Here is a 14802-nt window from a genome sequence, read left to right on the forward strand (position 1 = left end):
GAAATCCTCTAGAAAACTCTGTAAAGTAGACATGATTGTCCTCATTTTGCATGTGAGGAAATTCAAGCGGGAGTATTTTGTCATAAGTCATACAGCAAGTCCAGTCAGGAGTCTAACCCAGGTCTGGGTGTTTCTTTCACTGTGGTTTCAATCATGTATGAAAATTAATACTATCGCCCAAATGAATCAAAATTGAATAACTCACAAAATAGCTTTCCTATACATTACCTTCCACGCTGCAGCTACCACAGTTGGGATAAATAGTGAAGATATGGGCTTGTGAGAAAAACACGTTTGCATGCCAGAAAAGAATCGCTTCTCCAAGTCAGGCTCTGCAGATGTGCTGCCTGGCTCAACTGCTCGGGGTGGGGGCTCACAGAGGGGCTGTCCCTCCTCCAGTGAGGCTGGCTTCACAGCTCTGTGCTGGCTGGAGAGGTCAGTGAGCGAGCAGAGGATGCGGTGGGTAAGGATGGTCCTTCTTATTTCAGCTCAGTGACTGGGAAATTGGGTGCAGAGATGGTGATGTGCCCGAGATGCTCAGCAGGGCAGAGTTTCACTTCCCCGCATTTTGCTCAGTCCTGTGCTTTTCCAGTCGTACTTCTTACTCTCAATTGCAATTATCATAAGGAAACAAGGAAAACTAACATGTATTAAGCTTCCTATCCACTATGATATTTATTATGTTTTTTATCGAAGTTAAATGGTAATCAATGACATTTTTGAAAAGTCATGTACGCCAAACTTATCTAAAACATATTTTTCAATGATTATGTTAACAGGCCCTGGTCTGCCCCTGTATACTCTACATAGCAGCGGGAATGATAAAGGTATTTTCTCGTATTTCACCCTTCAGTTGCTTTTAGGGAAATGTGCATGAACAGGAGCAACATGCACTTAGCATTGTGTGATTTCTCCTGGCTTTAGAGTGTCATAGCAATGACTTGAACACAAGGTTTATAACCTGAAGTATGTCTAGTCCCTCAGTGCATTTTGTATTTGCTTAGCACTTCACTGCATAGTCCAAATTCTCGGTACTGTAAAGAATTATTGCTATTCTTCGTATTTGTTTAGAACTGAGAGTCCTGGAAGATAATTCAGCTTTGGAGAAAATACTTCAGGATGTCCAAATGCCCTCTAAAAAACTGGACTTCATTATTTTGAATGAAACGAGTAAGTAAAATTTTATGGAAGCACCAATAAAATATAACTAATATGATAATCTGATCAGAAAATACACATTTTATAATATATAACTCTAATTTAGGTTATTTTTCCATGAAATGTTCTATCACAAGGATGATTACTTTTCCACTCTTTTGTCTTAAAATTCAACACCATTTTATATGCACTACATTTTGTTAAGAAGAAAGATATTTGGAGAAACTGTGCTACCTTTAGTTTCTTCTCCTCAGAAACTCTATCCTGTTAGGATTAGCTGTACATTTAACTTAATGATGTCCTCATTTATTTCTCCTTTAACCAAAAAAGGTGAAATTATCTGAGATGATTGTATTTAAAAGTTAGAGTTGTTGGCAAAGGCTAAAACTTCAGTCCCTGGAGAGAAATCTTTAATGTTTCTTGATCCTCCTCCTCCTCTCTCAAGTTAGTGCAGGATTGGGTGTGGAAGTCTCACGATGAATTATATTTCAGGACCACTAAGAATAATAAGTTTCTTTAAACAGAACCCTCCACACACACAAAAAAGAAGAAACCATTCAAATTGCTTTAGGTTCTTTTTATATTTAAAATAGTAAAGAAAATATTCAACTGATCTCATTTTAAATGGCAGCACAGGCTGTGGAACATGTAGGCACTTCCAAACAATGGTTTGGAGCAGCGTATTTCAACTGCACATGCATTAGAGCCACGTGGGACCTTGCTAGCAGCCACATTTTGACCCAGCATGTCAGGGTGGGTCCAGGGTCTGGTGTTTATTATAAGCTCCAAGGTGATGCCAGTGTCCCTGGCCCTGAGCCACACCTCAGTGAAGAGCTTAGAGTTTTTCAGTGACAACATTGACAGTCTAGCATAGAAGACATTGAATACTGAAATCCTGGACATTGTATCTCAGGGTGCAAGCAGTAGGGAGCCCTGAAGGTCTTCAGGTCAGAGAAGACAACTGATTAGCAGGAAAACTCTATAGGAATTGCAGGATGGAGCTGTTAGAGCGGGGGAGGTGGCCCCACTGGGTGGTAGGAATAACCTTTCAAGTTACGGGGAGGGAGGACTAGACCTAGATGGGAAGTCTGTGGGAAGGAAGCAGCGATGGTGGGACTCAGTCATTCAGAGCCCTCTGCGCAGTGTCTGTGAAAGGGCAAAACTTAAAGCACCTTATCATTGGTGCCTTGCTAATTTAGACAGCCCAGGGATCCAGTAGTGACTTTGGCATATTTATTTAAAATGTCATGGTCAAGTGATAGTTTGACATCTTTTTGAAATTATAATAAAGGCTAGAAATTTTTCTTCTTACAAGCACATTTAATCAGAAGGTATTAAAACGATCAGCAATTGTGAACTGAATTGTGAAACAATTATGAACTGAAGATAAATCTACATAAATATCTTACTCCTACAATCTTTCTTCTCTTCTTTAGCAAAATAATTATAACATCAATCACATAACAAAAAGGAAAAGAAATGAAAAAAAGAAACAGTTCTAAAGATAAAGATTTTTTTTTTGCCTATGGTTAAAATCTACCAAAGCTAGAAATAATCTTATTAAAATATGGCATTTTAAATTTTATTTCTTACATCTATTAGTGTAACCCATCTTTCATTTGAGAGTAAAGGAAATGGTTTCATTTTTAGGGACAAATTTTATTAAACTAACATTACATCAAGCATGGGGAATTAAACATCCATGGAAAGATTACATAGGATGTAAGCAGCAGTTTGCTCCATGGAAGCCCGATCTCATTCTGTGAAACACAGAGCTGAAAATGGGAACACAGCTTTGCGGTCTGGGATGGCAATAGGAATTATAAAAATGTTATTAAATCAGAATTTTAAAATAGAATTGGGGCCAACTACAAATTCTAAGCAGTTTCAAGGAAATTCAAGAAGAGGAAAACATTTTGGAGGAAAACTTAGAACATAAGCCATAAACAAACTAGATAAGTAGATCAGATGCCAAAGAACAGATTATAAAAACAAAACATCAGAAATTCTAAGATGTACTTTTATTTTACAAGGCACCAATGTATTTTATAGATACATTAGAAACAACTTTATTCTTTTAACAATAACTGGTATTTTAATCTGACAGAATGGTTGTTTTTTATCTTTAAAACATGCTGAATCCATGCAGTTCATTTTTTTGTATTCTAATTGAACAAATTGCTAGATTCTAGACATGACATCTAGGATAAAGTAAAAGAACAAAAGCTTGAATAATTGTTTTTAACTTTCTAATTAACTTTTCTGTTTATTTAGAATTCTGGTATCAGATGATCTTGCCTCCCCATTTTGATAAATCCAAGAAATATCCTCTACTATTAGACGTGTAAGTATTCAAGAAGAGGGAGTGATTGGGAGTGAACTGCCTTCCCCTCGTGCAGATGGCTGAAAAATAGCATTAAGTTCATCCTTTCTCTCTTCCTGACTACTGTATTCTTTTTCCATTTTGTACTCACAAACTTCAGTCTATTTTCTACCGTCCTAATAGACAAGATAAATACTCTCTTCTGCCATAATGGCATATGTTTTTTGTTGTTCTTTGGTTTTTTGTTTGTTTGTCTGTTTGTTTGTTTGCTTTTGCTTGCCTGAAGTGGCAGGGAATTCCACAGGAATCCTCAGATCTTGATTTTCATCCTACCTCTTGGACATTTTAACAAGCAAGAAGTGGGTATTCACAGTTATTCCAATCCCCTCACCCCAAATTTGATCCCATTGAGTCCCTTCGATTCATTAAAACCCTAAATTTCTCTGCTAGTTCCTGCAACATTCCGCCTGGTACTTTTCATTCCCCTGTTTGGTGAACAGAAGAGTTGTAGGAGAGTGTCATTATAATCCAAACTTCAAATCCTACAGAAAGTCTTGGAATCACAAATTTTTGAAGCTTGAATGGGAGCTCATGTGAATTCTGAATATGGCATCATTGTAAAATATTTTTAGTAATGATTAGGAATATATTGTAATCCTTCTAAAATTGCTCTGATATCATAGATTATACATGATTTCCTTTACTAAAAAGCAAAACAACGTGCTGGGTATCTGCTGTTGGTCAGGTGCTTAATTTACTTTATTGACACAACAAATCAATGTGTTGAGATCTGTTGGCTCATGGTACAGAGGACACATTGAATCTTAGGACATAATTTGTATGTTATTACTGGGGAAAAGGGAACAATATTAGTACAGACATAGTTTTACTCCACTGTCTTTACAGTTAAAAGAAATCTCAGAAAAAAAATCTATCAAATACAAAGAGAATGGCAGGTATTGTAAGCTTCCACATATGCTGTTTGATTTTATTAAGCCTAATTGTGACTTAAGGAAGTCCAAATCAAGTCTTGATAAAGTCCTAATTTGTTTTAGTTTTTTTTCTTCAATACTACAAAAAAGCATCCGTTAGAAAATAGTGGTTTGTTTTTATCTTGACTCTCCTGTAAGTAATTGTGAAAGATTTTTTTAAAAGGCAAATGTAGTGCCATTTCTTTTCATTTATTTTCTTCCACATCTCTTCTGAGATCTCAATCTTTTTTTCTGTGTTTTTAAAGTAATGTTCAATCTAGAGAGTAGTAACTTGAGATACACTGAATATTAAGGCAAATTTGCCTAACAAATACATAAATATATTCTCCTATTTGCAGTTAGACTGGTACAACATTTAGTTTACATTTAAATTCATATAATCTTTTATTTAAACCAACATTCTTTTCAACACCAACCCTAAGAGAGAGGAAGAAGTTAGGGAAGGCATGCACACAGGACTTGTCTACTTCTATAAGCAGATAAGCACGAGCAGTGGGCAGGGAAGAGAAGAGTTATTGGAGGAGGCCTCTGCCCAGGCATCCTGTAGGTCATGCAGAGATGCCATATTTAAATGTGATGCAGTGATTCTTACAGAGTATCTCTCAACTAACAGGAATGAGAGGGTTTAAGCATCATGCACAGGGCTATGTGTGAGGTAAATTATAGCCTGTTAAGATTAGTACAAAAGAGAAAAATTTGCTTGTGAATAGAATGTTGACCAACACACCTATTTTCCAAAACAGGGCTGTATTTCTTTCTCTTTTGAACTTTTAAGTAAGAGACTCATTCATGCATTGGCTTGCTCCAGAGGGATTATGAAGTCACAGGGAATTGTAAGGCAGGTGATGCAGCAGAATCCTTAAGAAAGTCCCAACCTAGAAAATGAACTTGCAGTCTGGGAGTATTTCTAAGTTAAAACAGAAAGACAAACTCAAACCTGCATTTTTTGTCATCAGCTTCATTTTTTTGTAACCTAATTTCCCTATCTCCACTGTGAGAGAAGCTAAATTTCTCTGGTAGTAAAGACTATAACACTTTAAAAATGTTGCCCTGTGAAGTCTGTGTTTGATAACTGCCTTCTAAGATAAAATCGATGGGCATCTTTGAAGGACACACACATCGATTATAATCACGTTGCCAAATTTTAGAGGGCCAATTCTGGGTCTCCTAATGGTTGGCACAATTTCAGGCTTGTGGTGGTGAGAGATGTGCACAGGGAAAGGGAAAATGCAAGCACACTTTATTTGATTCAGAAAAACAGTGAAAGCTACCAATTTGGCCTTATTTTTTTTATAGGTATGCAGGCCCCTGTAGTCAAAAAGCAGATGCTATCTTCAGACTCAACTGGGCCACTTACCTTGCCAGTACAGAAAACATCATAGTAGCGAGCTTTGACGGCAGAGGAAGTGGTTACCAAGGAGATAAGATCATGCACGCAATCAACAGAAGACTGGGGACACTTGAAGTTGAAGATCAAATTGAAGCAACCAGGTGATTACCAGGAGATGGAGTCTAACTTCACTCCCCGCTTGATTTACATTTTACAACTATAAAGGATAAAGAATTTAAAGTGTGCTGGGAACAATTTAAAATCTTTTGTCCTTGTGGTAGGTTTTTAGTGAAGATACTATGTTTTCACAAAAATATTTATCATTACAGCCAGATTTACGTGAAGTTTAAAAAAGGCATTTCCTAAATCCGCCTTTGTGAGTCTGGGAAGGGAGTTGGCACATGAGCTATTACTCTGCCTGCTACTGTAAACTGAGGGATAAATGGGCCTGCACAAACATCGGAGTAAACAGCGAAGCCCACCTTATAATCAAAGATAAGCAGAGGGACTCACTGTAGCTTTACACTGTGGGGAGTCACAGCTGTGAAGTCTCAGAGTACCCTACAATCTGGATAAGGGTGACTGTTGTATTTTCGGGAAATTGTGAAGAACAACCGTTGTGGGTCATGATTATAAAAGCTTATGTATAAACAGCATCACACTTTTGGTTTTTTGTTTTATTTTTGTTTTTGGGTTTTTGTTATTTTTATTGTTTTGGGGTTTTTTGGTTTTCTGAGACAAGGTCTTACTACTATATAATTCAGGCTGGTCTTGAACTCACTGTGTAGCCCAGACTGGCCTTGACCCCACACCAATCCTGCCTCAGCCTCCCGAGTGCTAGGACTCTAGCTGTGCGCTGCCACGCCCGGCTTCACACCTCACTCTTGTGCTCTTCACTCACGGGTCTGTGCTGATGTGATCTGAATCACGAGTGATGAGTTCCTCATGATACACAGGTAACGTGGAGGTGTTTTACCTGCAACCATTGTCACTGCAACTGGTCAGCAGCTCTGGGAAGCGGTTATTCTTACCCATATTTCAGGTTAAAAAATGGAGGCTCTTGGACAACTTGCCAAAGTAAGTCAGGATTGGAGTCCAGGCTCATTCTAAGTGTTCTATTCAATTACATCAACTAGTACATGGGAAATGTAATCTTTGCGTTTCTATAACTAACTGCATGGACATTCAAAGAGCTTAATGAATGAGGTGGTTTGAGACAATGTTGCAAAATCATAGACTAGAAAATGCAGAAAGATTCACGAATGATTAAGGGAATGGAGAAAAATCCTTTTAATAAACAACCAAACCGAAGAGAAGATTATAGTTTACTAAGTATCCTGGAGTGAATGAAATTCCCTTATACTAAAGTTACTAATTATTTTCCTTAAGAATTACAAAAGAGAGATTTAGGGGCAGGATGAATTTGTCAAGAGTGGGGCATTCAAATAAGTTTTTATCTGTCTAGACTTGTCTTCTATGTATGAGAGATGGCCTACTGTTTGGGGTCTCTCAAATTTGACCTATAGAGTCCTAGAGTTACAAAATTGAGTATCTACAAAATGCCACTAGAGTGAACAAAATACTGAGATGTGGTATGTGTACAATAGAGCACTCTTTCAGAAACTAAAAGAACTGAACACAACATGGACAGATCTCATACTATTTAATGAAAGAGATGCAGATGCATGCATCCTGTGTGAGTCAATTTACATAAACTCCTAAGCCAGGTATAAATTCAGGTCATGCTTTTGTGAACTCTAACAGAAGAGAAACATTTCATCTTGTCCCTTTGTAGAGAGGGAAATGATCTGAGCTTTATGACAGTATACAGAGGCCCTGGCGTCAAGGGTGTGTTCATGGCATAAAGGCTTGTCAAGTTGTGTACTCCTGAGTCAATGCACATGTCTATATATATGAGGTCCTCAAGCTTAAAAAATTTAACATGAAGAAGATCTGCTGAAAATTATTTTCAATTTTCTCCATGGCAAGCATCATCAATTGAAAATACAAAAACTCTCAAAGTCACATAAATGTTCATACAAAGGCTCCAAAATATCTCATAATACTCCAGGGTTGAGTGTTCCATTTGATAGATTTTTAAGTACAATTCTTTTTGATGTAAGGCTAAGATTAAGAAATAGATATATAAAAACAAAGTTTAAAGAGAATAAAAAGAAACAGGTGCATAAAACATATTTCTAATTTTTTTATTTGAATTTCATTTCTGAACACAGTTTAGTGACAAAAAGACTTCTTAATCCATCAAGGAAAAATTGCTTTCTACTTAATGGTGCTGAGCTAACTAATCAACACCCAGCATAAGAAGGGATTTATTTAGACAGTGGTGTTTAAGTTCTCAGGTAGGGGGCCCAGTAACATTTATAAGCCCTACCCAGATGTTCTCCATGCCCTTATCTTTCTCCAGTGCAGGGGCAGACACTCTCAAATGGAAAAACATCTGGAGAGATTGAAATTCAATTATGTAAAGAAAAGTGCATCTGGGCTGCAAAGTTTTATATAAAGCTGTGAAAAAAACTGCCAGGATTTGTTTTGTGAGAAACACACACACACACACACACACACACACACACACACACACATTTACAATTTTTATGGACTCCAATAAAAGGAAGCCTTGTTCATCTGAATGTTAAGTTAGCCTGGTACACAGTTATCTCAGGTATTTTTGATTGCTGGCAGTGATCCATCTTAGTTTTGGATAAAATGAAAGAAAGAACAAATGGCAGGATTTCACATTTGTGCAATTGTCTTAGTTTTCCATACACAGAGGAAAGCTGATTTGTGAACTTCTTTCCTGTGTTTTAGACAATTTTCAAAAATGGGATTTGTGGACAGCGAACGAATTGCAATTTGGGGCTGGGTGAGTAGTTTGACTGATGAATCTGTATGTATTCCTTAGTGACTATAACCCAGAGCAGGCTAATTTATCTTTTGGATGTAAATATATGGAGATGAAAAGCGTGTCTAACAGGTCTGTGTCACTTGGTAGTGCTCCTCCAGAGGTCTGCCAAGCCAGACTTGAACCTTTGTTTGCTGTGATGAGGGAGGCAGGTGAGAAGGCGAAAAAGAAGGAAGGGAGAGAAGGAGGGGGGAAAGGGGAGGGAGAGGGGAAGGAGAGGGAGGGGAGTGAGACTTCCTCTTATGAGTCATTCAGTAAACATTTTGTTTATTTATTGTTTTTATTTATTCATTTTTCTTTCATTGGTTCACTCAGTCTCCAGGGTCAGGAAATGTTCCTTTTTTTCCCCTTACATCTTACCAAGAAAAGAGACCAGGGCTCTGAAAGTGTAGTCTTTAGATACGGCCCAATTAAGGCCAATTTAAGCCTCTTATAGCATGCTTTCTCTCTCTAAAGAGGCACAGTATATAAAGATGTGAGAAATGTGGAAACTGCAACTCGCTTACCATATGTCCTTAATCCTTTACCTCCATAAAAATAACTGTCTCCATTCCTTAGTCATATGGAGGGTACGTAACCTCAATGGTCCTGGGATCGGGAAGTGGAGTGTTCAAGTGTGGGATAGCTGTGGCTCCTGTGTCACGGTGGGATTACTACGGTACGTAACTCCTCTCCGGTACAAGAAATAATAAACGTTAACCTTAAAATTTCAATAACAAAACCGTTCCTTTTTAGGTTTCAGTGTTTGTATAACAAATACAGTTGGCCGATTCGTCTCAGAGGTTCTTTGTGGATACCTGTTATAAGATGGTCTTACTTATTCTTCTATCGTGTAAGACTGGGGGGTTATATGTGTTCTGCACATTTTGTATCTTACCAATACATTCTCTTTTCCAAATTTTAAAACAACCCAGTGCCGCAGCTCCCTGATAAACCCTTCCTTTGTTTAAGTTGATTTGGGGGCTTTAAATATGAGAGGAATAAGGGAAGTGTGCATCTTCTTCCCTTTGGGTAAAAGCTAAATATAAATTGGGCTTTGGGTGAAAAGATAGGAATGAGGACTGATGAATTTCCAGGGGGCTTTGTTTACTTTCACTGTCCCTTGCTAGGTGAATGACATTGTAGTCTATTATGTCTACCATAGAGAAACTGTTGTTCTGTAAGGCATCGTAACTTCTAAGAGTACATACAAAGCCCAAGAGGAAGGGAGAAAGCGCTGGAAGGCTAGGTGGGAAGGAAGGTCAAAGGAGTTTCCAGGACTTTCTCTGACTACATCTCAATTCCTGTAAGGATGGAATCATTGAGAAGACGTGTTTATTAAGTCTCTTATCTTCTGATATGTGGTACTACCAGGCCTCTCTTTTGTAGTCTATCTCAGTCAATAGAAGCCAAAGTAAAGCATATAACTGCTACTTTTTTTATTTTAAAAAATGGAGGGCATAGTTACCACTTGATCAGCACACAATGGAGTTGTTTTCATGTAACACTTTTCTGTTGGATGGCTTGTTTTTGGAGACCTCTTGTGGTCAATACAATAATAAGAGCAGTCTTTGTGAGTTTGAAAGCATGTAATGATAAGACAGGAATTCCATTAAATATATACAGCTAATTCATAGGAATTCAATAGTTTTTAGACATGTGAGAATTTGTACAGTATTGAAAGACTATATAAAAGGAGTAAGTAAATAGTTTTGAAGCATATTTTTAAAAGTTTACAATAGCTGCTTTATACAGTTGTGTATAGTATTTTAAATGTTATGTTTTTAAATGTTTAGATCTTCTTACACATGTCAACCCAGCTAGTACAAATAGCAAGGTAATATTACTGACTAAGAGAATGGAAATTAAGTCTACAGCTATGGGGGAAAATTTTATTTTGCTCTTAGAGGCCATTTTCCTCCTATAAGTATACGATCTAAGTTATTGATATTTAAATGTTAGAGTTTAAAAAGATATAAGCATTTTATTAAGATCTTATAATTAAACATACTTTAAAATATTTATTATATTTTGTTTGTCCTCTATATGTGTAAAATTACATATGGTCTTATTGATTTTAAAGAAAATAAAATATACCTGTTACTCAGAAAAGAAATATTTTCATAGAAATGGCATGAAGAATACATGTGGAACAACTAATACTCATTAATTTTTTTAATGTTTAACATTAGTCATTCAAAAGAGTTACCTTGCTGAAATTAGATGATATTTCCATTTAAAGAACTAAGAGACTCAGTATTGAAATACTTCTACAAGTGCAGTGAAATACAAGCTATTAGCCTATGTAACAGTGGTAATAAATCATTCCTATACTTATTTACTGAAATCTGGTCACTTACAAAGGCAGCTTTCAAAACAGTCATGTCAAATTTCTGAAGTTATATTAGAATTTTGCCTCAATAAATTTCCTCGTTGATATTTTAAGACAAATGTCTATATAATGCATAATTTAGTTTTTAAGATTGAGCATAAATAGTCTGATTATGCAAAATATCTAATTATGCATCTTATTTTCTGCCCTACTTGAAGATAAAGGGGCTTATGAGATTTTGGCAGGCAAATATGAATGTACTCTATTTCACAGTGCTCAGGTGTTATAACACCAAAAATGAGACCTCTCCCCAAAATGAGGGAAAACAGATGTTTAACATGCATTATGATGAACTAGCTGAGCCATATGGGACCAAAAAGTGAATTCTTCTTTTCACCATGGTGAGTCCCTACCTGCCGAAAAATAAAGGAAAAATGACTTAAATAAGCAAGTAATAATTGATCATTGTTAGCAGCTTCCAGAAAGAAACAGATTATTATAAATTGGGGCATATATTTATCTCAGGACTAAAACAGTTGAGGGAATTGGGGCTTTATGTGACTTTCTTTGAGTAGGTCATACCTCACATTTGACTCTTCTGCAAGTGAATTATTAAGTGAGTTTTAGGTCATTTAGTTTCCGGCCCTTCTGTCTGACCACATCATAATGCAACTGATTTAGACCTGGGAATGAAAAGGTATGTGATCTGGGAATCAGCATTTCTGGCTGCAGTAACAAGTCAAATTTAGAGGAGACACTTCTGAAGGTAACACTATAGACTAGTACATGGGTCAAGATATAGGAAAACACCTAAAGTAACAAAATAAATGGCAGAAAAATTGTTATTGCAGGAATTACACATTTTTCTTTTTTTCTGTCACAGACTCCGTGTACACAGAACGTTATATGGGTCTCCCAACTCCAGAAGACAACCTTGACCATTACAAGGTAAGAGATGAGGAATGATGCCCATTTTATAACCTAATTATAAGTTAAGAAGTTTTTAAGTGTATCTATGCTAGAAAATATAGTTTTTATTTCCAATAAAATCCTTGTTAAAAAGAAATAACACAGGTGGTTTAGAGATACTCCAATAGCTTCCCCTACTATATTCTGCATAATTACAGTCTTTATCGTATGCTATATAGGTCACAATATGCATTCATTTGGAAATACAAAGCAACACCAGATAATTAGTTTAATTATAAAAATTTCAGTTTAGAAAACATGTCAAATTCAACGTATCCCTTTAGAGTCCAGCAAATTCACTAAACCTTTAGTTATATTTTTAAATTTCTTATTATATTATCATAATTAAGACAGATATAAGCTTATATTTTTTTCTTGTTCAGAGCCAACTATGTACAGATTTTTTAAATACAATTTGAATGAAACAGGTGAGGGGTGGATGCAGCTGAAAAGTACCCCGAAATGTCCTGACCGTAAATTTCTGAATAGCATCCAACAGACTGGTTGCTTGATAGGAGAACCAGTGGGCATGTTACTCTGCAGAGGAGCTGTTGCATTTAAAGTAGGGTTGGGCTGCAGCTGCCATTAGCTCGTACAGTGAGTGTGGATGCACTGCAAAGCCGGAGCTTTCTCTTTGGAACCACCTTGATGCAACTGGCAGGGCTGGCATAAGGGATTCTTACAGAGCTTTGATCCTTCCAAAATCTTCCTGATTGTATTTGTCATGTTTACTGAAAAAAAAAAAAACTAAAACTAAACTAAAATTTATGAGCTATAAAGTAAAATCACTTCTAATGGCTTTTGTTTTCCAAAAGACATTAGAAAGTCTTTCCAGGACAGTAAGTTAAATAAGAAAGAAAGAAAACAAGAAAGAGGCAAAAATATAATTTCTCTTCATCTGTGTTGACTCTCAATGCAAGGGGTTCGGATTAGTTCATTGCTGTGAGCTGTATTTGTCTATTTTTGTATGATGTCATTACTCTGGATTCTGAAGCCATCAGATCGAAACAAAATAAAACGCAAAGCTTCTAGTTTTGCAAACACGCATAGAAGATTTAGTTTTTATCTTTTACTTTCCACTTTCCAATAAACGAGTCGGGGGGAGAATGTAATGGGTCCATATTAGTGCCTCATATGTGTTTTCATCTGTTTTTCAATCACGATAGAAAAACAATTTGTAAAGTGAGACCCACAAATCATCGTTCCATCCTAAACAGTCCCATGATTAGGGTGTCCCCGCTTCTGTCGATAGTCCCATCTGATACTTCATACTTAATTCTTCCCACTCTTTCTCCTCCACATCCCACAGACTGCTATCGACATCTTTTCTTTTCTGTGAAATCACGTTGCTGCTGTCACATGACCTGGGACTTTATAAAGCAATACCCGGATTTTCTCCCCTTAGCTTGCCTTCCCCAACTCCGGGCCCCTCCACACAGAGCTGGGAGGCGGGACCCACCGATAACAGGATAGTGGTTCTTCCTTGTGCACTCAACGAAATCCAGTCCATGCTCTTCAACCAGATGGTCAGCTCCTATCTTATGGGGGCCCCGTTTATATGACAGACCTACTGTCCCCTGAGTGCCGTCTGTTTCGTTGCCTGCTCTCCCTTATTCATGGCCTGTCACTTGCCCTCCATCTCCCCCTCGTAGGAAACTATCGCCTCCTTTTGAATTCATGTTATTTTCTTTTTAACCCTTGCTCGGATGAGTTATTTTGTATCGAATTTTTCCCTGGGCAGTGCTGTTAGGTATTCAAAAGTTTCTTCAACATTATATTCCTTAGATTCCTTTGTAGGGAGCATGACCTTAGAACATTTCCTGATTCAACAGACAAACTTTTGAACAGAAACATTGTACTACAGGTTTTATTTCTGCATCACTTTGTCCCACTTTGCAGTTTAGATCTTATTAATAGTGTTCCAACCAGACTACTTACATTTGATTGCCAGAGGGTTTTCTCAGCCATTCTGAAACATCAGAGGTTTACTTCCCAGGATCCTACCTTCTTGTCCGGAGTATGATGAATGATAAGTCCAAATTTTCATTTTAAAACCTTGCTGTGGTGGAGTGGCACATACTGTTAATCAAGTACTCTGGAGGATGAGGCAGGAGGACCACAAGTTTGTGGCCAAGCTAGACCGTTTAGTGAGGCCCTGTCTCATAATAAAAAAATAAAAAGGACTGGGGATGTAGATCAGTGATACAGTAGTTCCTTGGCAAGTGTAAGGCCCTGGGCTCAATCCCCAGTACTGAAAAGATAAAATAAAAATAAATAAAAAAATTAAAACCCCATTTTCAGAGCCATTAAACCCTGAAGCACAAGGTCAAGTTCAAACCCTGAGATTAAGAAAGTCTGTGGCACTCGCCTTACCTCCTCAGAGAACATAGACTCACAGCTTATTTCACCTTAACCAGCCCTCGTTCTAGAATTGTATAGGATAATTAGTTTGAATCTGTCATTTCAGTCTATATCTTTCTCGCCTTTTCTATAGGCTCTTCTTTCCCACACCAACCCCCCTCTTCCCCAGCTCTGTCCCACAGCAGCGGCCATTTTCATCTCTCCCCTTAGGTGCTCGCCACGTGAGGTAGTCGTGTAAATAGAAGTCACTTCCTACTGCCAATGGCAACACACGCACACTGGGTGCACAAAGTCACTCTTTCACTTCACTGCACAGATGGAACCCGAGGACTGTTTAATCCTTCCACGCCAGGAGTCGGGTTTTCTTGGCACAGAATTCACTGCTGGCAATGGACACATTAAAACTGCCAGTACCACGGAGCTAAAGGTTCCCAATGT

At 37.4% G+C, this 14802-nt stretch overlaps 1 protein-coding gene across 2 annotated transcripts in view; it reads left to right on the forward strand.

The window, feature by feature from the left end:
* The window catches only part of Dpp4 (dipeptidyl-peptidase 4), a 77415-nt gene that overhangs the window by 51957 nt on the left and 10656 nt on the right, over positions 1-14802 (forward strand). For both annotated transcript variants that reach the window (XM_005393318.2, XM_005393319.2), the window contains exons 17-23: positions 780-827; positions 1072-1170; positions 3433-3502; positions 5770-5964; positions 8630-8684; positions 9282-9381; positions 11918-11982. In XM_005393318.2, coding sequence (XP_005393375.1) covers positions 780-827; positions 1072-1170; positions 3433-3502; positions 5770-5964; positions 8630-8684; positions 9282-9381; positions 11918-11982 — 632 coding nt within the window. The remainder of the gene's footprint in view (positions 1-779; positions 828-1071; positions 1171-3432; positions 3503-5769; positions 5965-8629; positions 8685-9281; positions 9382-11917; positions 11983-14802) is intronic.

Source organism: Chinchilla lanigera, unplaced genomic scaffold (assembly GCF_000276665.1).
Source record: "Chinchilla lanigera isolate Chin_1 unplaced genomic scaffold, ChiLan1.0 scaffold00048, whole genome shotgun sequence".
Taxonomy (NCBI): domain Eukaryota; kingdom Metazoa; phylum Chordata; class Mammalia; order Rodentia; family Chinchillidae; genus Chinchilla; species Chinchilla lanigera.